Genomic DNA, 25029 nt, shown 5'->3' on the forward strand with positions numbered 1-25029 from the left:
TTTTAAAAAAGAAAACCATAGCTGGGGGCATCACAATGCCAGATTTCAGGTTGTACTACCAAGCTGTGGTCATTAAGACAATGTGGTACTGGCACATAGATCAATGGAACAGAATAGAGAACCCAGAAGTGGACCCTCAACTTTATGGTCAACTAATAATATTCGATAAAGGAGGAAAGACTCTCCACTGGAAGAAAGACAGTCTCTTCAATAGATGGTGCAGGGAAAATTGGACATCCACATGCAGAAGAATGAAACTAGACCACTCTTTTGCACCAGACACAAAGATAAACTCAAAATGGATGAAAGATCTAAACGTGAGACAAGATTCCATCAATATCCTAGAGGAGAACACAGGCAACACCCTTTTTGAACTTGGCTGCAGTAACTTCTTGCAAGATACATCCACGAAGGCAAGAGAAACAAAAGCAAAAATGAACTATTGGGACTTCATCAAGATAAGAAGCTTTTGCACAGCAAAGGATACAGTAAACAAAAGTAAAAGACAACCTACAGAATGGGAGAAGATTTTTCAAATGACGTATCAGATAAAGGGCTAGTTTCCAAAATCTATAAAGAACTTATTAAACTGAACATCAAAGAAACAAACAATCCAATCATGAAATGGGCAAAAGACACGAACAGAAATCTCACAGAGGAAGACATAGACATGGCCAACAAGCACATGAGAAAATGCTCTGCATCACTTGCCATCAGGGAAATACAAATCAAAACCACAACGAGATACCACCTCACACCAGTGAGAATGGGGAAAATTAATAAGGCAGGAAACCACAAATGTTGGAGAGGATGCGGAGAAAAGGGAACCCTCTCACACTGTTGGTGGGAATGTGAACTGGTGCAGCCACTCTGGAAAACTGTGTGGAGGTTCCTCAAAGAGTTAAAAATAGGTCTGCCCTACGACCCAGCAATTGCACTGCTGGGGATTTACCCCCAAAGATTCAGATGCAATGAAACGCTGGGACACCTGCACCCCGATGTTTCTAGCAGCAATGTCCATAATAGCCAAACTGTGGAAGGAGCCTCGGTATCCATCGAAAGATGAATGGATAAAGAAGATGTGGTTTATGTATACAATGGAATATTACTCAGCCATTCGAAACGACAAATACCCACCATTTGCTTCTACGTGGATGGAGCTGGAGGGTATTATGCTGAGTGAAGTAAGTCAATCGGAGAAGGACAAACATTATATGTTCTCCTTCATTTGGGGAATATAAATAATAGTGAAAGGGAATATAAGGGAAGGGAGAAGAAATGTGTGGGAAATATCATAAAGGGAGACAGAACATAAAGACTCCTAACTCTGGGAAACGAACTAGGGGTGGAGGAAGGGGAGGAGGGCGGGGGGTGGGGGTGAATGGGTGACGGGCACTGAAGGGGACACTTGATGGGATGAGCACTGGGTGTTATTCTGTATGTTGGTAAATTGAACACCAATGAAAAATTAATTTATTAAAAACAAACAAAACTCACAATTCTTCCTCTGCCTTCCAGATTACAAATATAGTCTTAAGTTTCTCTTCAACTGCAGTTGTTTAAAAAAATGTGAGATTTATGATTTAATGATTACAATACACACATTCATAATTCCACATGTAACAGGTTTCTTTTTCATATACAGTATAATGCACAGACCCTGGGTATGGGGCACTGAGTTCTGACAAATGTCAACACAGTTCCAACTGACTTCCAAAGCAAGGTACAGAATATTTCCAACAAAACAGAAAGTCCTCAGACCCCTTTCTAATCAATCCCCTTACCCACAACCCCATCAACACCAAGAGACAACTCCTGCTCTGGTTTCTATCATGAGTTTTCAGGTCTAGAATGCCACATAAAAGGAATCCTACAGAATGTATTTTTTCGCGTCTAGCTGCTCTCAGCCCAGTTTTGGAGATTAATCTTTGCTACTTATGTATCAAGCATTTATCCCTTTATACAGTTGATAAGTATTCCATTTCATGCATATCTCATACAGCATTTGGGTCTTTTTAATATCTTTTTTTAGTAACATCCAGAAATGCAACTCTGATATTTCTAAACACGAATTTCACTATTTCTGTTGACATTTTTAATACCTTACCATAGGATTATACTATTCAAAAATGACAAGAGACAAATGAATATCCAATGGAAAAAAAAGTCTCTTTAGCAAATGGCATTGAGAAAACTGGACAGCAACATGTGGAAGAATAAAACTAGACCACATTTTTTCACCAGACACAAAAGTAAATTCAAAATGGATTAAAGGCACAAATGTTAAGACCTGAAATCATAAAAATCCCTGAAGAGAGCACAGGCAGTCTTTCTATGACATTTATGCCATGGCAACGTTTTTCTAGATATGTCTACCAAGACAACAAAAATAAAAGCAAAAATAAACTACTGGAACATCATCAAAATAAAAAGCTTCTGCACAATAAAGAAAATAATCAACAAAACTAAGAGGCAACCTACTGAATGGGAGAAGGTATTTGCAAATGACATATGATACAGGATTAGTATAATAAAAATGGGAAAAATAAATGATTGAAAAAGATTCAAAGATTATTTTTGCGTCATAGAGCATAAAAGAAGCTTAACAGTCTACACCTTTGCACATTACATTTATTTATTATTTTATTAATCTTTTTTTCCAATTATTTATTTATTTATTTATTTACGATAGTCATACAGAGAGAGAGAGAGAGGCAGAGACACAGGAAGAGGGAGAAGCAGGCTCCATGCACCGGGAGCCTGACGTGGGATTCGATCCCGGGTCTCCAGGATCGCGCCCTGGGCCAAAGGCAGGCGCCAAACCGCTGCGCCACCCAGGGATCCCTGCACATTACATTTAAAAATTGATGATTACATATAAATATTAAGTCATGTGACATATATATGTATATGTTAAAATCTTTGAAGGATCTTTTAAAAACAGAAAATAGAAAAACATCCCACCGTACATGTGACACATAAAATAAATATACTGTACCACCCATTAGATGAAAGCTATCAGTAGAGTTGCATTTTTTTGTTTACCAAACACAATGTAAAAGATTCAACCACTTTACCAGGAATCTCTTACTTACATCAAAGTAGGATCCTGCATGCTCTAATATCAGCTGAGTAGAATCAGGCTTATTTTTGCAATATGTGACATACATCTGAAACTTGTCTGCCTATAAACAAGAAAAAATCAGAATATCTCTTTCAAATGGCAAGAAGTCAAAATACAATAGACTTTTATGTAGAAAAGAAGCTATGGGGATAAAGGAAATTTAAACTCCACATAAAAGAAACCCTATCGTATACAGAAAGTGCTTAAAAATAAGAAATATCCTACTGATACATGCGTCCAGAAGCTGCCCCTGGCCCAGTAAGTCAGGGCTGGGCACACCCTCCCTGTTCACACAGTGGCCAGTGCAAACATGGGCATCATCTGTAGATGGCAGGGCACTGCCCCCAGGTGACTGTCTCCTCTCCTTCCTCCACCCCCCAGGCATGGCTGGGCACCTGTGTACCCGTGAATCCCCAGGGCCACACACGGGCCCGGCACACTAAATGTTCCATTTCGAACTATCACTACTACCAGTAAAAAACTCATTCCACGTTAATAACTAGTTGGAGAATGTCATTCTTAGAGGCAAAATCTACTTCTCTATAAGCAGACACCATAGAAGATGGTGACATAAAAGGTATGAACCATATTCCTTTTAACCTCTTGCAAAGCCACCAAACAACTGTGAGAACAAGTAGCTAAGGTGTCATTACCCAAGTAACAAAGCAATGTCCAACATCTTCTGGCAACTGCTCATATTTTTCCAGCTCTTTTAGGAATATGCTGCAAAGAGTAATAAAAATGGTATCAGATTATTAAGAGGTTTTAAAACACTGTACTAGTGAGATATGCCAGAAATCAGACCAAGCATGCCAAGCATAGCATTTCCATCAGGTGCAGTGAAACACTTGTGCCCTCTAGATTTTAACAAAATGTGTAGCTGTTAACTACTTAACTAGGCAACTTAATGTTTTCTAATGCAAAGTTTAACCTAGCAGCTTACTTCTGGGCGAGTGTTTTGTTCAGGAGCTAAGGATGTTACTTAGGGATACAAATAAACAATCAGAGGAAGCCATTTCAGATTTCAGGGTGTTTTGCTGGGGTGGGGGCCGGGGAGTGAGGAAGACCCTGGCAGTCCTGCCCCAGCAATATCTTTTCACAGGCTACTGCGCAGCACACATTCTATCTAAAGGAACTTCTGCTTCTTTAAAAACAAACAAACAAACAAACCCAAAAACCTTAAAAATAAAACCATGTGCCTCTTGTGGCCAATGGACAGTGCGTTTTGCATTGGTCAGAGTACACATCTGTTCTATTCTCAGTTCTTTCTTTCCTCTTGTTGGAAAAGACCACACATCGGCCAGCAGCCACGGAGACCTCTTCCTTCTTTTTAATTCTAAGAAGTAATTGATGTAGCAGCTGGTGACATAGTAGCTTCAAAGAAGTCAGGGTTCCTCCAAAAAAGTTTTCACACTTTCCCTAATCTTATTTGTGTGGCAGGAAAGTACAGAAAAAAAATTGAGTCTCTATTAAAATAGTCTCTACTACGTCAGTTTTTTTGATGAAAGCCTGACAGGTGTCATTCAAATTTCAACAGAATCACTGAAATGGATGCTTAATTCATTTCGAAGCCTTCATTTCTTATTATGAAACTTCAGCATGGTATCTAGGTTTCGAGAGTAACCAGCTCCCCAAAGATAAAGCCACTCACTTATTATGAAACTCATAGATTTCCTGCATGTTCCCGAAGATAACAAGCTCTCTGTTTACGATGCCGGCCGGGATCTCCTCCACTCCGCTGGTCATTTCCCACAGGTATGTCTGGCCAGAGGGAAGAAGAGGGATTACATAAAAATCAAGAGCATATGTCCAAGGAAGTATTCCTGACATATGGAATACATACCCAGACTTCCCGAACCACTGAAAAATACATCTGAAGAATGCAACCTTTTACAAAACAACATCAAAGACTTTTTCCCAAAAAAGCCACCCCAGTTGCTATGAGCACTTGAGAGTTAGGTCCTATTCGTTCCACCTCAAAACCTTCTATTCCTGGCTTTGAGTTTTCTTGTTAACCTACACTACAAGGTATGACACATATTCTTTAAATGACTGAGTATGAGTTGCCAATCATAATTAGTAGGCACATTTCTCTGAAGCTGCTGTAAAATTCTCTACAAAGAGAATGTCAGCCAGGGTGTCATGTGATGAACAGAATGAGAGGATTAATGCTGTATCATCCCTGCAATGAGCAAAACACAAGCCTGGAACCCCAGAGAAGGGCAAAAACAAGACACAGGCTGCTTAAGCATGCTTAAAATCTCAAAAACAACAACAAAAAGTGTGACTATTTTAAGAAGTACCCACAGGTAGGGGTGAATAGCACACTTAGATTGAATCTAAATAAATAAGCAAAAAAACTTACTTACATCCATACACTCCCGGAGGTCTCTCACGTAAGCCTTTTCAGTCTGAATCAGCTCAGCCATTATGAACCTTCAACGGAGGAAGACAGCCAGGGGCTCAGTTTACAATCAGGACACATGCTCATTTTAACTGCTACTTTCATGGTTTATGAAATAATAAGCGGGATTTTAAAACCAACAGTCAGTAATGTGTTCCGGGGAATTAAATCAAGAACAGATAGAACAATAATAGTACTCAGCCACTGATTCAAAGGAAAACACATCTTGGACAACATTTTGTTGAGGTGCCCGCAGGTCAGGGATTCTCCATCAGCACCACCAACACGTGGGGGTGGATAACACTTTGCTGGGGGCTGTCCTGTGTAGTGGAGGGACCACCAGCAGCTTTGGTGTCCACACACTGGATGCCAGCAGCATTCCCCCCTCCCTACTGCATGACAGCCAAAAATGTCTGCACACGTTGCAGAATGTCCCCTGGGGGACAGAACTGCCTCTGGCTGAGAACCCCTGGCTCAGGACAATCTCATCTTCATGAACGTCTAGTACAGTTTACTAACTGGCAATTTTGTTTTGTTTTGTTTTTTTTAAAACTGGCAATTTTGAAACCCCTCCATGTATGCTGTTTTTCTTAGTACAACTACTTATTCATGACCTACTGATGGCAATGGCATAAAACAATTTGTCAGCCATGGAGGAGATGGAGGCATAGGAACAGAAACAAGACACGGTTTCTGAACTAGATGACAAGGGGACAGTGGCATCTGTGCTGCAAAAGCCAAGCGCATTCGGAGCATCGCAAAGCATTAATGCCATTTGGTTTCAAAACACACACAGAAGCATGTTGGTCCAAGTGACATTTTCTTCACTTTTTCAATGAATCCCAGCAGGTTCTTAAAGACTGGCTTACTCTTTTCTGCGGGCCGACTTCCGTTTCTCTTCATTAAGTTCATGAGCAGCATCACGAAGCTTCACCTCTGACCCAGGGACACTGGCAGGGATTATGTCTAGCTGAAGACTTTTGCTCTGTGGAGGAAGACGGCCAATTAACTTCCGTTAATTACATCCAGGGAGGACATGAGGAAGAACATGATTTATTCTGTTTGCACAAAGCAATTTACCGATTTGTTGGAATCTGAAGAAATCCCCAGGGCTTTCTCCAAAGAGGTCCTGTACTTCTCCATCCGCAGAGAGAAATCTCTGTACCTCTTATCCACTGCAGTGACACATTTTTTTATCTCTGCTGCATGGGCATGCCCTTTTTCACAAAAGCCATCAGCCAGCTGTATCAATAGCTTCACTCTCTCTTTGGTTTGCTGCAAAAACACAACAGGAAAGTATTGTGAGGCAAATGAACTCAACTGCCAGAAACCAGAAACACAGTGGCAACTTGCCTACAACTCTGAGCCTGAACAGGGAAACTTACACCAGAGCTCCAAGTCCAGGTGAATTCCTCCCTGATCCTAGTCGAGCTCCCTCCCCTCAGCTTTCCAAAAGAATGGCAGGTTTAGGACTGAGAAAACCACCAAACAAAAATCTAGACTTTCTTTCAACCATGTCTTCATCTGGTAGATGCTCAGGAGAAATGTGCAGAGGGAATAAGGAATGCTCAAGCAGGCTGTTCTCTCTGCAGCTCTGTGATTCTACACCATGGAATGCTAGCACGAACTGGCTACAAAGACACCATCCTGCTTCCTGCAGGTTTGTTCCCTATGCCCATTTAGGGCAGCAGTCATCTGAGATTCTGGCTCTCCTGCAGTATGTGGCAAAGGATCTCCCCAAAGCAGACACTCAACAAAATCCTTGAAGCAACTCCACGTTCGCACGTTCTTCAATTCTCAGTAGAAATGGAGGAAAAACCGCTCATCAGGAAATTATCTTCAGAGAGGTGTTAAAAATGCCCTTCCCTGTTTTAGAACTCCCTCTCAAAAAAATTCTTTACTTTGTATATGTACTTAGAAAAGACATTTAAAGTAAGTTAAACATAACTTCCTTATTTTTCGTAAAGTTAAGGATAACCATAGAACACTGGTTTATGCTGCATGGCAGTGACTTCGTTCAACTCTGATTTCTCAGCACATCCTTCACTATATCCTTCTCATGTGTCACAATGACAAGGCTTCCTTCAATGGTCCCACTGGCATGTCCGATGAATACAGCTGCTCCTGTGGCAGGGAACCTGATTTTCTTCACTAACCTTCATCTAGAAAATCTTCATGCCTAACACTCAGGGAGCTGACTATAAAAATCCCAACAGGTGTATGTGAGAGCAGGGGCCTCAAAAAAAAAAAAAAAGGTCCCCAAAAGGATAAAGGTCAGAGCTCACAATTGGATAAATTATCTTAATTTGGGGATGCCTGGGTGGCTCAGTGGTTGAGCATCTGCCTTCGGCCCAAGGCGTGATCGAGTCCCACGTCAGGCTCCCTGCATGGAGCCTGCTCCCCCCTCTGCTTGTCTCTGCCTCTCTCTCTCTCTCTCTCTCTCTCTCTCTCTCTCTCTCTATATATATATATATATATATATATATATATATATATATTTCAGGAATAAATATTTAAAAATTATCTTAATTTGTATAGTAAGTTTGAGGCAGAATTCACTAGGCAACCTGTAAGACCAGCTGTAAAAATCCTCAGGTTCTGCACAAACACCCTGGTGACCTCGCTGTCACTGGGTGCCCGAATGAACACAGCTCCCAGCATGTGTGCTCCACGCATGCTCCCTGTCTCTGTTTCTTTGCATCAGTGGCTCTCCTGCCTGGAATGCTATTCCCCCAGATGTCTCCATGGCTCCTTTATGTCTTTGCTCAACTGAAGGCCACTTTCAACAGGCACCCCCTGACTCCATTAGAATTGCAACTCCCCTTCCTGCCCCAGCTATCCTGACTAACCCTGTGTGATCTACTATTTCCCATGGCATGGATCACCTTCCAACAAGGATGTGCTTTACCTATTACCATTACTGCCTGTCTCTTGTTTGAATGTAACCACTATGGGCCAGGGATATTTGTTTGTTTTGCCTACTAATATCTCATTCACCTTCCACATGGTTGGCTTGTAGTGGACATTTACCAAATATTTACTAAGAAAATAAATCAACATTAGGTTCTTTGTGCAAGTATGTATATGCCTATAACTTTAATAGGCACGGTAGTTACTCTTAACAGGCATTAATATCATACTTTCTGAAAAACAAATGAAAACAGAACTCAGATACAATTATCTCTGTGGAAAAAAATGATGATTGCAGACTCTATACAAGCTATTTATTGGAAAAAGTCAGCAAAACTTAAAACATGCTGAAGTTTATGGGGCTTTCATCTGGTGTGGAAATGAAGTCAGGTTGAGTGACCTGAAAGGAAAAGATCAGTTGACCAAATCTTTTTTTTTTTATAAAGAGAGGTAGGGAGGGAGAGGGGCAGAGGAAGGGGGTGGTGGAAGGGGGGGGAGAGGGAGAGAGAGAGAGAGAGAGAGAGAGAGAAAGAGAGAGCATCTTAGACAGACTCCACGCCCAGCACAGAGCCCAATGCAGAGCTTGATCTCATGACCTGAGCCAAAATCAAGAGTTGGATGCCTGACTAAGCCACCCAGACACCCCTCATCCAAATCTTTTCACTTATCAACATGACACCTTTCTGGACATGTAATTAGACAAGATTAATTAAAAACCAACAAAATAAGAAGTCAAAGTTTCAGACTTGGAAGCAGAAATTCCAAAAGGGACTTAACTTAGAACCATTATTAAATTTTAATATAAAAGAGAAACAACAGGAGTAAGGCAGGATTGCTAAAAAATTGGGTTGCCTAAGTAAGGTTACATTGCTGTGTGGCCAGATACTAACATGCTGAAAAGCACAAAGAAGGTTCTGTTGTGCCACCGTATGAGCACTTCTTCTCTTCCCCTGTGTCACGGTGCCATCAGCGAAGAGTACTGAAAATTATGTGTATCTTTAACAAGTCAAGATCCCAGTTTCATGTTTTAAGCTCTGGGGTCACAAAAGTGAAGATAAAAAAAGACAATGCAGCTTGTTTACTTTCAAAGAGAAAAACACAAAGGCAGGCCAGGGAGATTTCTGCATAACACACATCACAAAATAGATCAGTTGTGTGTGTATAACACCAACAGGCTGAAACTGAACATGACACTAGGATACAGCAGAAGATGACCTAGAGGCATATAGCCTAGTGACTGGCAGGTGACTTTCATTTACACAAAGACAGTGGAGGCTTCAACAAGAAGTGTGGCCAAGCCCCTCCCTCGGGGACATTCTCAGTCAGTCTCTTCCTTCTCCTCCCTCCCAGGTGGCTGTCTGCTTTCTCTTATTACTTTGCACGCAAAGGCATACATATCTATCCATCCATCTTGTTATTGCCTGTTTCTCTAGCTGGAAGCTAGAGCCACGAGCCCAGCACCCAGAGTATTTCTGTTAATAATGACTAAATGAATAAACTGTGATAAAAATTAAATATGATGCCTCTGCTCATTCATGAACCTTTTGTACCTTGATACATTTTTATTTTAGTTGGTATTTTTCAAATGCATGCATAGAATTCAAGATTCAAAAGGTAAAAAAGGATACAAAGTGGAAAGTCTTTCCTTGCCCTGCCTTCCCACAACCTGTCCCAGGGGTCAGCTCCCTGTTATCATTTCCGAAGTGTTTTATTACAGTGCGGCGTGCATGAGTATTTTTCTCTCTCTTGTTTTGTACCCAAGTGCTTGCACACAATAAACCCTGCTCTGCATCTAGTACTTTACGTTTAACAGCTCGGTTATCCTTCACCATCAAAACAAACATTGCATCCTTGTTTTATGCTGAGAGCTGCATAATGTGCTCCCACTAATGGGCCTTCATGCTGCTCCTGCTCTTTTCCCAGGACAAGCACGAGGCAGGAGAAAATGCACAGGTCTGGGCATGTGCAGTGAGTCCACAATTCGAGATGTGGGACAGCTGGAGCACAGTAAGTGCATCTGTGATGCTGAGCAGTGATACCTCCATTCACCCCAAACACACATGCACACCTAAGACACAGTCTCAAGCTTTTTGATCTCTGTCAATCTCTTGGGTGAAAACAGAATACATCTGTAGTTCTGATGTATAATTTTATTTTAAACATCTTTTGTCCAATCTCTTATTTTGTCATATTGACTTATAAAAGCTCTTTACAATTGAGAAACTGACCCTTTGCCATATGAACTATGTATTTACCTTCTCTGGTTTTTGTCCTTTAGTTACAATGGGCTGCCCTTTAGAAATTTTCACATTTTCTTTTTTTTTTAATTTATAAATTTATTTTTTATTGGTGTTCAATTTGCGAACATATAGAATAACACCCAGTGCTTATCCCATCAAGTGCCCCCCACTCAGTGCCCATCACCCAGTCACCCCCACCCCCCGCCTACCTCCCTTTCTACCACCCTTAGTTCGTTTCCCAGAGTTAGGAGTCTTTATGTTCTGTCTCCCTCTCTGATATTTCCCACTCATTTTTGCTCCCTTCCCCTTTATTCCCTTTCACTATTTTTTATATTCCCCAAATGAATGAGACCATATAATGTTTGTCCTTCTCCAATTGACTTATTTCACTCAGCATAATACCCTCCAGTTCCATCCATGTCGAAGCAATTGGTGGGTATTTGTCGTTTCTAATGGCTGAGGAATATTCCATTGTATACATAGACCACATCTTCTTTATCCATTCATCTTTCGATGGACACCGAAGCTCCTTCCACCGTTTGGCTATTGTGGACATTGCTGCTAGAAACATCGGGGTGCAGGTGTCTTGGTCTTTCACTGCATCTGTATCTTTGGGGTAAATCCCCAGCAGTGCAATTGCTGGGTCGTAGGGCAGATCTATTTTTAACTCTTTGAGGAACCTCCACACAGTTTTCCAGAGTGGCTGTACCAGTTCACATTCCCACCAACAGTGCAAGAGGGTTCCCCTTTCTCTGCATCCTCTCCCAACATTGGTTGTTTCCTGCCTTGTTAATTTTCCCCATTCTCACTGGTGTGAGGTGGTATCTCGTTGTGGTTTTGATTTGTATTTCCCTGATGGCAAGTGATGTGGAGCATTTTCTCATGTGCAGGTTGGCCATGTCTATGTCTTCCTCTGTGAGATTTCTCTTCATGTCTTTTGCCCATTTCATGATTGGATTGTTTGTTTCTTTGATGTTCAGTTTAATAAGTTCTTTATAGATCTTGGAAACTAGCCCTTTATCTGATATGTCATTTGCAAATATCTTCTCCCATTTTGTAGGTTGTCTTTCAGTTTTGTTTACTGTATCCTTTGCTGTGCAGAAGCTTCTTATCTTGATGAAGTCCCAATAGTTCATTTTTGCTTTTGTTTCTCTTGCCTTCGTGGATGTATCTTGCAAGAAGTTACTGTGGCCGAGTTCAAAAAGGGTGTTGCCTGTGTTCTCCTCTAGGATTTTGATGGAATCTTGTCTCACATTTAGATCTTTCATCCATTTTGAGTTTATCTTTGTGTATGGTGCAAGAGAGTGGTCTAGTTTCATTCTTCTGCATGTGGATGTCCAATTTTCCCAGCACCATTTATTGAAGAGACTGTATTTTTTCCAGTGTATAGTCTTTCCTCCTTTGTTGAATAGTAGCTGACCATAAAGTTGAGGGAAATTTTGACATTTTCTGTGCATGTGATTTGTGTATGTGTGTGTGTAGGTGGTTTTTATCATTCTTTTATGGGCTTGGGTTTTGTGTCCTATTATTTCTTCTAGTCATATCAGGTTTTCATTGCTGATACTTCAGTTTTTTTCTGACAGTTACCTTGGTATCTAGGGGTATATGAATCCAACTCAGTTTTTTTTCCAGAAGGCTACTCAACACTATGAAAAAAAACTTTCTACATCTTTTAAAATGAAGTATTATAAAGGGTTTTGTCCTTAGTGTTATTTCTAGAGATTATTACAAAACTAGATTTCTATTCTAAAAGTAGACAAATGTTACAATTTGAATGACCTCATCAGGAGCACAACTGGGCTTGTAGAGAAATGAAAGCAAACTGACCTCCCAAGGTCCATGTGCTCAGAGGGTCTTAACTCCCCACGTTTGAGGCATCCAGAGGTCCATACAGGACACACGCTCAATGGTCCCATGACACATTCTGGGGAATTAAGGCACTTGGTGGTGGGGACACTGGTGATCAAAAATGCAGGAAGTGTGTAGGAAGGAGGAGGCAGGGGTCTGTGGAGTCTCGGGCAATGGGTTGCTGACTTCAGGGCATTTATGTAAACGTCACCTGGGAGCTTGTTTAAAAATGCTCATCTTCAGGCCTCACTCCAAAACAGTCTAAGTCTCAGGAAGTCTCGAGTAAGGACAGAACCTGGCTTTGAAGGACATGACCTGACCTGGATGCAGGAGGTGCCTGCAAAGCACTTTGAGAAATTACTCCATTGAGTTGCAAAGGAATGCAGTTGAGTCACGGGTCAGACAGTGACCGAAAGGCCTATTTCCATTTCACTAAATATGTTACAACAGTAGCCGCTCTAACAACTGAACTGGAAGACTGTCCTGTCACAGCCAAAGATTCTCCACATAACAGAAGAAAAACAGATTCTTAGAACAAACTAATATGGGGGACAGAAGGCGAGCAACAAGATCTCCAAGCACCAGAGCAGGGGCTGTTTGATTACACAGAGGCAGCCAGGAGCCACGGGGGAAAATGCTAAGAAAAAAAAGTGAGAGGTGATCTTTTTCAAAATCTACCAGTTCCTCTTGGCAGAACTGATTCAATATATTTGATGAAAGAAAGAGCTCTGTATATCTGGGAAAGAGCAAGCAAGGTCAGATATTACCTATGATATTTAGATGCTTATTTTTATAAAATGCAAGGGCAAAAACATGTCCGTTACTGCTCATTCTTTAATAACGGCACCCCAAATCTGAGAAGGTAAATTCAGGAATAAAAAACATCCTTTTGTGTATACCCCACAGGTGGACACAGCTGCCATGCTACTGCCCTGCAGACAGCGACATTTGTGTCCCATTCTGTAGGATGTGCCCCCTGGGGTTGTGCAGTAACTGGGCTGCCTGGCTGTGCGTCGTGACCTGCAGAATGTGGCCTTCACAGAGATTCAAGTTAGCGAAAAGGAACAAATCTTAAATCTACTTCTGAGTGGTATCTTAGGCATTTTCTCAATAGCTTTAGAATCGAAGGCTATTCAAAGAAACAAATCTAGATCACATAACGCACACAACCGTAATTTATTATCTCACCATTAACACTAGAATTCTATAGCCAGAGGGGTGCTGCATCTAGGAAGCAGAAGGCATGATGCTTACCTGCAGAGGCAGGCAGGTCAGCTCTCCTCACATGAGCAGGGGGTACCCTTGTCTGGGTGCTCACGGCCCCCAGAGTGGCTGTCATTGCCTGATGGCCAGAGCCCTGTCCTCCCCCACGTGCTCAGGGTGCTGGCCCACCCCACCAGCTCTCACCGAGCCCTGTGGTGGCCAGTCTGTCTGCAGCCTGTGTGCTCTTCCAGAGCTCAGACCAGGGGTTCCCAGGGCCCAGCACCCCAAGCATGAAGGGAAGAAAATAAACCAGCATCTTGTGGCAGGAGCAGAGGGCAGTACAGAATAGCAGGAGTCCGAAATGGTTACAGAAAACATAAAGTACAGATAAACACAATACAAAGTAGCTGTTGCCACTTTAGATGATTTAAAAATTTCCCACTGATGGTTTTCAAAGGTGCCTTAAGGGCTACACAAGAAGATCAGATTTTTTTTAACTTTGTACTAATACTTATTTTTAACCAAATACACTATCCATCTTGATCATTTATTTCTACTATTAAATTTGAATTTCCAGCTTTAAGAGAAAACCCTCAAATCTATCATCAAAAACAGAGGCACTTCTGAAAATATTACAAAGAATGTATATTCAAACACTTTGAAAAACAAAAACAAAAACACCACAGTTTGAGAAGGGAACTCTAAAAATCTCAAAGTTATTTTGAGGTAAAAGAATTTGCCTCCACAGGTATACGCTTTAAACATTCACGGCAACATGCAGAGTCTTATGTATTTGCTTGAATATTCTTATTTACTCACATATGCTACATATGCCATGTATGTAAGTCTATTTTGCTTTTTGGGAACAAAGTGAAGGTAACTCCAGTTGTGTAAGCCTCCGAACAACTACTGCAAGAGAACGCGGAGTAAACTGTCAGCTGAGTCCCACAGCGCCTCACGGCTGGGCCGGGTGGCATTGGCAGGGCTACGGTATCAAGTGTGATGGCCTGCAGTTGAGGCAAGAAAACATCCGCAGAACACACCCAAGCCACATTGGTAACACCAAACAGTGTTTCCGAAAAATAGCAAGTGCTCAGAAATGAGCTCAAAAAAGAAAACAGAAAAACAAACAAACAAAAAAAAAACACCCGAATAATGAAATGGACAAAAGAGAAAACAAATGTATTTGCTGAAATCAGAGGACCCAAAGGAAACCACACATAAAGGGGGGACAGCTGAGGGAAGCACGAAAGGCAGACACAAGTGTCACCTATGTTAATGTACGACGACCCACTAGGGTCCCTCTGTTTCTCCAATTTGGGATAGATGTTTAAGTGAGTTTTTTCAGAACTGCCTTATTTACGTAATGTATCCTGTTCTAGGTTATTCTGGGAAAAACTGCCGTGTGTACCGGCACCTGAACAGATGCCTGGCACCAACCGGGACCTACCTTTGCCGTGATCTGAAACTCCTCGTGCTCTTTCAGCAGCTCCTGGGTGTGCTGTATACTGGAGCCCGTGGACGTGTGTGTGGAGAGGTAGAACTCGCCGTTGTCATGGATCCATTCCAAAGCCTAGACAGTGAAGGAATGAAGATGTTCACGGCCGAGCACTGGTAAAGGAAGCCCCACTCCCCGCACTCAGATGTAAAATCACAAGCCAAGGCTGGCACACATCTAGAAGTCCTCCCTCAAGGAGACATGAGCTTCCAAAGTATCACAGTTCCAAAATTAAAAGAAAAAACACTGACATTCTAGAACATTGTAACCACGTCACTTACATAGTAATGATTAAACAGTTCAAGAGGTTCTTATAGCCATGAAATAAAATCACAATAAAAGAAGCCATAACAGGGGATCCCTAGGTGGCTCAGTGGTTGAGCATCTGCCTTTGGCCCAGGGTGTGATCCTGGAGACCCCGGATCTAGTCCCGCATCAAGCTCCCTGCAAGGAGCCTGCTTCTCCTTCTGCCTGTGTCTCTGCCTCTCTCTCCCAATCTCTCTCTCTCTGTGTCTCTCATGAATAAATAAATAAAACCTTAAAAAAAAAAAAGAAGAAGAAGAAGAAGAAGCCACAACTAAGATGCCTTTCCAAGATGCTGAGAAGGTGGGAAGGTAGGGATGGTTTGAGCCCCTTGCATTGCTAAGTGCTTAGGCCTTTCTTCCTATTCCTCCTCTTAGCGAGTACCACATGTGATCCACCACACTTGCTTTTACGCAGCTTCTGTCCCACGACGCACAAATGTGCCACCGGGGAGATGCCAGCAGAAGAAGTGCCTTCACCCCTAGGGTTGCAGGGGACAGATGAGGGCCTGTGAAGGTAGGCAGCCAGCGAGGTTCAGACAGCAATGACATGCCTATAACTCACATGCTGCCTCACACCCTTTGATGAAAGCTGTTTCACTTCTTCTATTTCCATGTAACTGAAGTGAAATCAGAGCTACTCAAACATATGCATCTAAAAACACAACTCTATGGGAAGGAAGCATAAAAATGTAGATGCTTTCATTATTTGCCATTTGTAACGTCTGGATCATCCACTGTGATTTGCTGGTATTAGAGCAGAAACATTACTGTGTCTGTTAGATACATCGGAGCATTTGAGAAGAAAACGTGAGAAGGAAACCGGGACCCATACAGGTTACAGAGCACGCGGCTAACTGTGAGGCTCCAAAGCCACTGCACCCAAGCAAGGATGGCTGTGCCACCCCGGGACAAAGTAAATGGTGAGGCCAAATGGGGCAGAAAGAGATGTTTGCCCATTCACTGCAAAGGTCCCTGGTTTTCCCTGGTTTGCGGCACACCATCCCAGAGGTTCTGCTGCAGAGTCAGGTGCTACCTGAGTGCTGGGGAGTGGGAGACGCTTCAGCCCTGCTCCTGTAGACTGTGCAGATGAAGAAAGAGGCACAAAGACCAATGAGAGCAGGGACACAAGGCTTAGAACAGGTCAGCAGAGGAGGTGTCTGGGAGAGCCCCGCTGGGAAGCAATGGGCTAAGAATAATGGGGAGAAGCTCGGCAGGCAGAGGGGCAGGGAGAGGCTGGAGGCAAGACTGGGGAGGGCAGGAGGGCCCTGGAGCTCACAGTCAGAGCTTGTACTTTTCTATGAAAGCTAACAGGGCTGCTGTGTGGAAAAGGAACCGCAGTGCACAGAAGGTGGAAGAAGCTACACTGGTCAGCAAACTGGTTCAAAGATCCAGGCAGGACATAGCTGGGCTTCCCAGAGCACAGTGGCTCTGGACCCCAAGGGGGAGGGCAGAGCTGACACACGCGGGAGGTCGGCACCTGCAGGACTCAGGTGGGAGTGAAGGCAGGAAACTGGGGAAAGACAGAAGCAGGAGCTATACACCCTGTAAAGTGAGGGTACACAGCGGACACAACCCATAAGAGGAGGGGGCCCGGGGGGACTCCGTGTGGGATGAGGAGGGGGCCCAGGGGACACCTGTATGAGATGAGAAGGGGGTACAGGGCTTCATGAGTCCAGTCTATTCTCAGTAAGGTCAAAGTGGAGACAGCCAGGAGGCAGCTGGGATTTCTGAGTCTAGAGACCCGAAGTGGAGATCAGGGCTGGGAGGCACCAGCAGAGGAGGTAGGAAGGTAGGAAAGAGAAACGAGAGCCAGCCCCATGCTGAGCCTGGGGAATGCCAAGGTTCAGCAACTGCAAGCCTGGGAAGAGCGCCCTGGAGGCCTGAGGCTGGAACCATCGCGCTCTGCCTTCCTGCCAAGTTCAGGGTGCCGTCCTGGGGACCGCACATCAGGACTGGTGTTACAAACCACCCACATTGCTGGAGGATGGTGAGCACTGGGCAGCACAGAACCCACAGCATTGCAATGCTCACGCTTTCTCACTTCATTTCTGACAAATGAGCTGACTTTAGGAAAAAGCAACAACACATTCTGTTGTTATTCTCCATTAATTATTTATAATTTTGTTCTCTGTATCTGAATGACTGCTTGTCTTCCAACAGAGAAACAATAAAGATATATGACAAAAGATTATGAAACAATTCCTAATTAGAAACAAAAATCAGGCCCCCATGAATCTGAAATATGGTTGAACTATCATTAAATAAAATGTTAAGAAAATGTAATTTTTACACTAAAAACACTGCTCACTTTTTTTTAATATTTTTTAAGATTTTATTTATTCATAGAGTTGCAGAGAGAGAGAGAGAGAAAGAGAGAGAGAGAGAGAGGCAGAGACACAGGCAGAGAGAGAAGCAGGCTCCATGCAGAGACCTGACGTGGGATTCGATCCAGGGTCTCCAGATCACGCCCTGGGCTGCAGGTGGCGCTAAACCGCTGCGCCACCGGGGCTGCCCTGCTCACCACTTCTTCTGGGAATATGGTAACTACCTCTGGTAACATCAGCCAAGATGAAGGATGGCTGGCCAAGTTAGGGTGCCAGGTCCGCGGACCAGGAACTCCAGCTTATCAACCTCTGGGGAGCCGAGCCATTCTGAGCACCTGGCTGCCCACTCAAAACCAACTTTGAACAAATCAAAAGAAAATAATGCTCCCTAAGTGGGAAACTGTGCTGAGGAAAATTGATTGAACTGGATGCATCCTCTGGCAGGCTCAGGTGAAGTTAGCAAGACCGTCCATGTGTGATGTGGTCGCCAGGGACCCACAGTGCTGAAGAGGCCCCAATGTCCCCCTGAAATGGAGGACACGAGGTGGCTCATGCAGGCATTCTGGGAATGAGCCTCTTGTTCTCCATGTCCTCTAGAGTCTTCAAATTCTGAACAAATAGCCTATGGGTTCCTATACTACTGTTAAGGCCAGAGAGAAGTGACAGGAATCTTAGTTCAAGTGAGGGGGTCAGACAGACTTTATCCTAAAACAATCCTCCATGACTAACCATACTGGAAGTGTTTATTCCAAAATGACTTCAAAAGAAAGAAACTCTAAACATATCCTTTTATTTAATTATTTTTTAAAGTAGGCTTCGTATCCAATGTGGGGCCTGAACTCACAACCCTGAGATGAGGAGTTCCATGCTCTACTGAGTCAATCCAGAGCCCCCTAAGCGTACTCTCTTAACGTCTCTGCAGTAACCAACTGCATGAACTTTTTTTACTACACTGAATTCTTAGAAATTCTGTCACACTTCTTACTTAATTTTAGCTCAATTTATCTGAAGAACAAAATTTTATCTTGAAAACATAGTTATAACAAAATTAAAAAAACCTCACCCACTGTAGCATTATAAAGTACAGAACCTAGACTCTGTGATGATTTCTTAAATCATTGTCATAATTAGGATTTGTAGCTGGTGGCCTTAAACACGAGGTAATGGCAGCAGAGGCAGGCTGCATGGCACACTTGCTGAATCACACTTTCATGGGGCATGGATTTTCTTTTCATAACAAACTGATTTAAAAGACATGACTGTTTTGATTATTTGAAAGTAGTTTTCAAAATGGCTAAAATGTCAAAAGCTGCCCAGTGGAGGATGGAGGTCTAAATAGAAGGTGGAGAGCACAGGGGAGCACAGTGTAATAACCAACCTGCTTGGCACTTCGTTCAAAGACCACGTACTGCTGGCACTGGTCTAGTCGTCTCTTTCTCATGGTCCAATAATGCAGTACCCTGTTCTCCCGTTGGAAGAGTTCATTCAAGATATCTAAGAGAATAAAGAGAAAGATGTATGTTGGTGCTTGCAATCAGTGAAAACACTTGCAAAATCCCATTCAGTTTTATTTAAAAGCTTTACGCAAATGTCAATGCAAGACAGAGTATCAAATCAAGAGCCACATGGCTTGGTCGCCCAGTGTTCTCAGTGAGCATATCCACCAGACCTCTCCTCATTTTCTTACCCCAATCTGTTATCTTATGGTTGAGGTCACTGTAAACTTAAGCCTGGCCTCCAATATCTCCGTTAGCTGGATGAGTGGGATAAGCTATTACATCCCCTGCAGGGGCAATTTGACAAAACTTTATTAAGTAATTTGTTCAACAACATTAAAACCTTCCTGTAGAAGGACTTTAGTATAAAGGATTTATGTCAAAATGGTGGAGTACTAGAAGAAAACACACTTTTGTGCTTTCTTCTTTTTTTGTTTTTTACAAAGACAAAAACAAAAATATAAACCATTATTAGGAGAACCAGGGACATGAAGTAGAGAAGCATGGAGCCAGAAAGGCCAAAAAGCCCTGATTATATAAAAACTGTAAATGTTATAACCAAATAAAAACCACCATAAGAATACAGCACCAATAAAAAACTAAAGTTACTGGGGAAATATAAGACACAGACCTAATGTACCTGCTAAGTCAACAGAAAAAAGATTAACAGTCCATTAGAAAAATGAACAAAGCATATAAAGATTTATTTATTTGAGAGAGAGTGTGTGCATACAAGAGCGAAGGGAAGGGGCAGAGGGAGATGGAGAAACAGACTCCCCAGTGAGCAGGGAGCCAGATGCAGGGCTGATCCCGAGATCATGACCTGAGCCAAAGGCAAATGCTTAACCAACTAAGCCACCCAGGCACTCTGAGCAAAGCATACAGACATGACGTTCATGATTTCTAAACACACAGAATAAAACACACACAATACTAAATACAGAGAAACATGTTTAACCTCAAACAATGAGACTAGCTTTCACCCTTTTCCTGGCAAGCAATGGTGCTATCCAGTGCTGACAGGGAGAAGAAACAGGCACAGGTGACCCCATATTATCAAAGGCAAAACAGACCCTAACTCCTGCAGCGGACACTTTGGTAAGAGGTAATGACATTAGAAATATGCATACCTTTAAACCAGGAATTTATCTTTCAGATATATGGTGCTTACATAAGTGATACATACACAATTTGTGCTCAGGTATGCGAATGCTAAGGCACTGTTGGTAAAAATTGGCAGCAACAATGGAAGCCAACTGGGGAACAGATTAAGTCAACTATAAAGTCATTATACTGGACACCTGGGTGGCTCAGTGTTGAATGGCTGCCTTTGGCTCAGGTCGCGACCCCGGGGTCCTGGGATCAAGTCCCACATTGGGCTCCCTACATGGACCTGCTTCTCCCTCTGCCTGTGTCTCTGCTCCTCTCTCTGTGTCTCTCATGAATAAACAAAATAAAATCTTAAAAAAAAATAAAGTCATTATACTAAAATTTAAAACGATAGAGCAGATCTTTAAATTCTGATATAGAAAGAGAAGATATATATATCTGTATAGATATATAGATATGTATATATATGTATATATGTATTTTTTTTTAAGTAGGCTCAATACCCAGCATTGGAGCCCAACATGGGGCTTGAACTCACCACTCTGAGATCAAGACCTGAACTGAGATGAAGAGTCAGATGCTTAACTGAGCCACCTAGATGCTCCAAAAGAGGACTAAGATATATTATTAAGGAAAAGAAGCTAATTGCAACAAAATACAGTCCCATTTTGGTTAAAAAAAAAAAAAGTGAGATGGGTAAGTGGAGTAGGAATCCATGTGTGTTTTTCTATATATATTTATGTTTACATTCATAGATGCATAAAAAAGTCTTGACAATGGTGACCAATGGCAAAAGAATTAGGTAGTTTTTTTTAAGATTTTATTTTATTTATTTATCCATGAGAGACACAGAGAGAGACACAGAGACGGGGAGCCTGATGTGGGACTCGATCCCAGGACCCCAGGGTCACAACCTGACCCAAAAGCAGACATTCAACCACTGAGTCATCCAGGTGCCCCGGAATTAGGTAATCAATATACATCTGTACACTTAAAAAGTTTTTTTTTTTTACAGTATGTCTGTTTTAGTTAGAAGTTTATAACACAAGAAAGTTGGAAGATGATTCTGGAGACTAAAACTGCAAATTAAATAAATGGTACTTAGATTATAACTTCATTAATACTGGGAATCCTAAAAAAATACTAAGGTTTCCAGAAATATTTACTGGGGTCCTGGGAGGCTGAGAAACACAAACCTGTGAGCAGCATTTAGGTAGCAGCTCAGTGGTCATGCTACGTCATCTTTACCGAAAAGGTAAACTAATGTAGTGACACCAATCAAGACTTTGAAATTTGAGGCCAGTCAAAACAATAAGCTACCATGAATGAAAATATCATATGTGAAAATTAACATGAGCCAGTGGGTCTTTTCCGGTCTTTTCTTTCTACAGTCCTTGCCTGGGTCCTGACTGATGTGGGGTGAGTAAGCAGCCAGGACTGGGACGGGAAACCACCAGGGCTTCCTCACACCTGAAGGACTGACTGGGGTCATGCTGTCTCTTCTGGCATCATCACCCTTACATGGATTTACTGCTCTGTCCCACACATCAATCTTTCATCCCCAACTACTCAATGAGAGAAACAAGACATTTTGTTTTTAAGTCTTCATAGCCTCCAAAACAATGATAAACAGCACCAAGTGCACAGTGACTGTCGAGTAAGTGTGTACATGGAAAACACTCTCCCCTCACACACGCACACACCCATCGAAGTGGTATAACCTAGTAAGGATCATACCACCTTTGATTAGAGAAAGCAGAGTACAACCAACAACCAAAGGCAATACTGAAGGATGAGAGAAAAGCAGTGATTTTTATATGAAATGAGCCAAATAAACTGATTACCAACGCGAATAACTTGTTGGCAATGAAGGCTTGCTCGTGCTGAGAAATGGTGTGTTAGTCACTCATTTTCTCAAGAGAGAAGCCCACAAAGTAATAAATACAAATCTCATCTGTGAAGAGTAGAAGACTCTACCAGTGTGGGAGAGAATTTTCCTGTGACACCTCTAACAGATGAATCTAGATGAACAGGGAGTAGAATGTAATGTACGTACAAAGTCTCTGCCAATCATAAGGGTTTCAAGAGTGAGACAAATCACCTGTTAATGCATTATGGCAACTTCTTCCCTCTGAAACCCAACTGAGAGTGGAGCCTGTGGGGCCCCAAGCTCCTCATCTGTTTATCACCGGCCTCTGAAGCTCATGGTGAGGACAGCAGGTGCCTCAGTGTCAAGACTGTTTCAAACTCTTCATTTTCTGAGGATCTATTTCCATATCATTTTAATTGAATTTGTAAAAAAACAAAAAACAAATAAAAACAAAAACCTATGATTATATCTAAGGCTTAAGTGAGAGAACACCTGAATGTATTTTCACTGTAAAGTTTCAATCAGAATTATAGAGTAATTCCATCAGGCCCCTCACTTCTATATACACTAATCCTATTAACAGTATAACATTTTCCGGGATGAGTTTCTATGTATTTACATTATATAGATGTACATGTAAAAACATGGTTTTACAGATTTTTACACTCAAATGACCCAAAATGTATGATATTTGGCAATGCTTTTTTTTTTTTTTTAAGGGTTATTTTAGGTACTCATTTGACAGAGAGAGAGCAAGCGTGCATGCGTGGGAAAGCACGAGCAGAGGGGAGGGTCAGAGGGAGAGGGAGCAGCAGATTCCCTGCTGAGCAGGGGGACCCGATGCAGGGCTCGATCCCAGGACCCTGAGATCATGACCTGAGTTAAAGGCAGACACTTAACCAAATGAGCCACTCACTCAAGGCTCCCTCCCCATGGCAATTTGCTTTCATTAGTGCTTTAAGTCTATAAAATTGGTAACACCTTCCAGCAATGATATTGGTGTATAATTTCTTGATTGAACTTTTAAAAATATTTTGATTCTAGACAAATTTTGGTTTTTCCTTTTTTTCCCCAATTTACAATATTTTTACTTACTTTAACCGAATAGTCCATGCTAATATATATCAATGCTGCATTTTCTCCCTGCTTATCCTCTTCAACTTTATTCAACAAATAATCAATCTACATTTGTTTTATGTTCTATTATTAAACAAAGATAATTAATGAGAACTTTAATAATAATATGAGATGGACATTTAAAATGAAGCCCTAGACTTCAGGACTTTGGAACACATCTTGCCACACTCCCTGTATTGCTGGCCAGTAAAATGACTCCTAGCTGTACTCACTTTTCACTTGTTGTTCAGGGGCTTTGATATGTGTCACCATTCCCGGCATGTTCACACTATTCCTGTGCAGGTATTTCAGGAAGACATCTGCATTCCTTCTAGCAAGCGTGCAAGCCTAAGAGATACGTGGAGGGCAACGTGTTGTTAATTTGCCTTAAATAAACATGTATTTTGAGTACATTATTTTTTCACGCATATGATTTATTAACTAATTTAGCATGTAAGGAAAACATCTGCATTTCGCTTTTATCATCTTGCCAGCAGACAGGCTGAAGACAAGATGTGTACTGTAGACTTGTTTAATGGGGCCCTAAACACTCCCTCCCCCTTGCCCCAGCTCGCACGAGGCTCCGGTTTCCAAAGTTGTCTGATTTCACTGACCTAACACAAACAAACAGGAGCATAAAGCTCTCATCGACACATAAATACGGCAGGGATGGGCAGTGGCCATAAAACCCCTGCCCCAAAGTCCTGCCCACAGCGTCCTAGTGGCTGTGGCTACCTCCGAGCTGGGGGGACGAAAAGGTATTTAAACGATTGACTGGTTTAAATATATAGGTGACAACATCCTATGTCTCTAACATACGTCTTTACCTAAAACATTCATTGGGCCAACTTGTAGTTTGGAAAATACAGAGTTTACATCCCATTTCAATTAAAAAAGAAAATCTGTCTTGGAGCTCTTGCTCAGATGAAGCCAGCTGCTGTGCTGAGCGCTGCCCTATGAGAGGCACGCAGGGCAGGGGAGTGAGAGAGGTGGCCAGCCTGCAGTGAGAGGAGGTGGAGCCCTCTTCCTGCCGAGCCTCCTTGACTGCGGCCTTGGGAGAAATCTCAAGTCTGCGCACCTAGCTAAGCTGTGCCCGATTTCTGGAAAGGGCAGACGGTATTTTCAGCGTTCTAAGTCATATAGTCTCCAACTTCCTGTGGTAAGCACTGCACCCAACCTTTTTCCTGTGGAGGAAAGCAGCCACTTGCAACATGCAGATGAGGGAGAGTGGATGGATTCAGCTCTTGAGTGCTTAGGTTGCCAACCCCTGGTTTGAGCTGCTGAGGTTTGGGGTGGTTTGTTTTGTGGTGCTATTGTGGTAATAGATAACTGATGGATTCCATGTTTATAAACCAAACCAGCAATTTCATTAATGTATTTAAAAAACAAAAGGAAAAATACCCTTAATTATATTTGGGTTAGAAATATCTTACACATTTCCTGTCTCAGCTCTGGAATTAATCTTTCTTCCAGGAGCCCTATCTCCTTCTTATGGTACTTGGTATTTAGACCACAATTTGGACAGACACAAGGGAGCTCATTATTACTGGTTGATCACTGGTTTCCAGGTCTTTTCAGTAG

General features: G+C 42.3%; 1 protein-coding gene across 4 annotated transcripts in view; it reads right to left on the reverse strand.

The window, feature by feature from the left end:
• TRIO (trio Rho guanine nucleotide exchange factor) overlaps window positions 1–25029 on the reverse strand; it is a 360632-nt gene that overhangs the window by 113837 nt on the left and 221766 nt on the right. For all 4 annotated transcript variants that reach the window (XM_055308019.1, XM_055308020.1, XM_055308021.1 and 1 more), the window contains 9 exons: window positions 23682–23796; window positions 19235–19350; window positions 15180–15302; window positions 6609–6803; window positions 6398–6513; window positions 5494–5560; window positions 4776–4885; window positions 3778–3847; window positions 3096–3185 (listed from right to left, as the gene is read on the reverse strand). In XM_055308019.1, coding sequence (XP_055163994.1) covers window positions 3096–3185; window positions 3778–3847; window positions 4776–4885; window positions 5494–5560; window positions 6398–6513; window positions 6609–6803; window positions 15180–15302; window positions 19235–19350; window positions 23682–23796 — 1002 coding nt within the window. The remainder of the gene's footprint in view (window positions 1–3095; window positions 3186–3777; window positions 3848–4775; window positions 4886–5493; window positions 5561–6397; window positions 6514–6608; window positions 6804–15179; window positions 15303–19234; window positions 19351–23681; window positions 23797–25029) is intronic.

Source organism: Nyctereutes procyonoides, unplaced genomic scaffold (genome assembly GCF_905146905.1).
Source record: "Nyctereutes procyonoides isolate TBG_1078 unplaced genomic scaffold, NYPRO_anot_genome, whole genome shotgun sequence".
NCBI classification, from domain to species: Eukaryota; Metazoa; Chordata; class Mammalia; order Carnivora; family Canidae; genus Nyctereutes; species Nyctereutes procyonoides.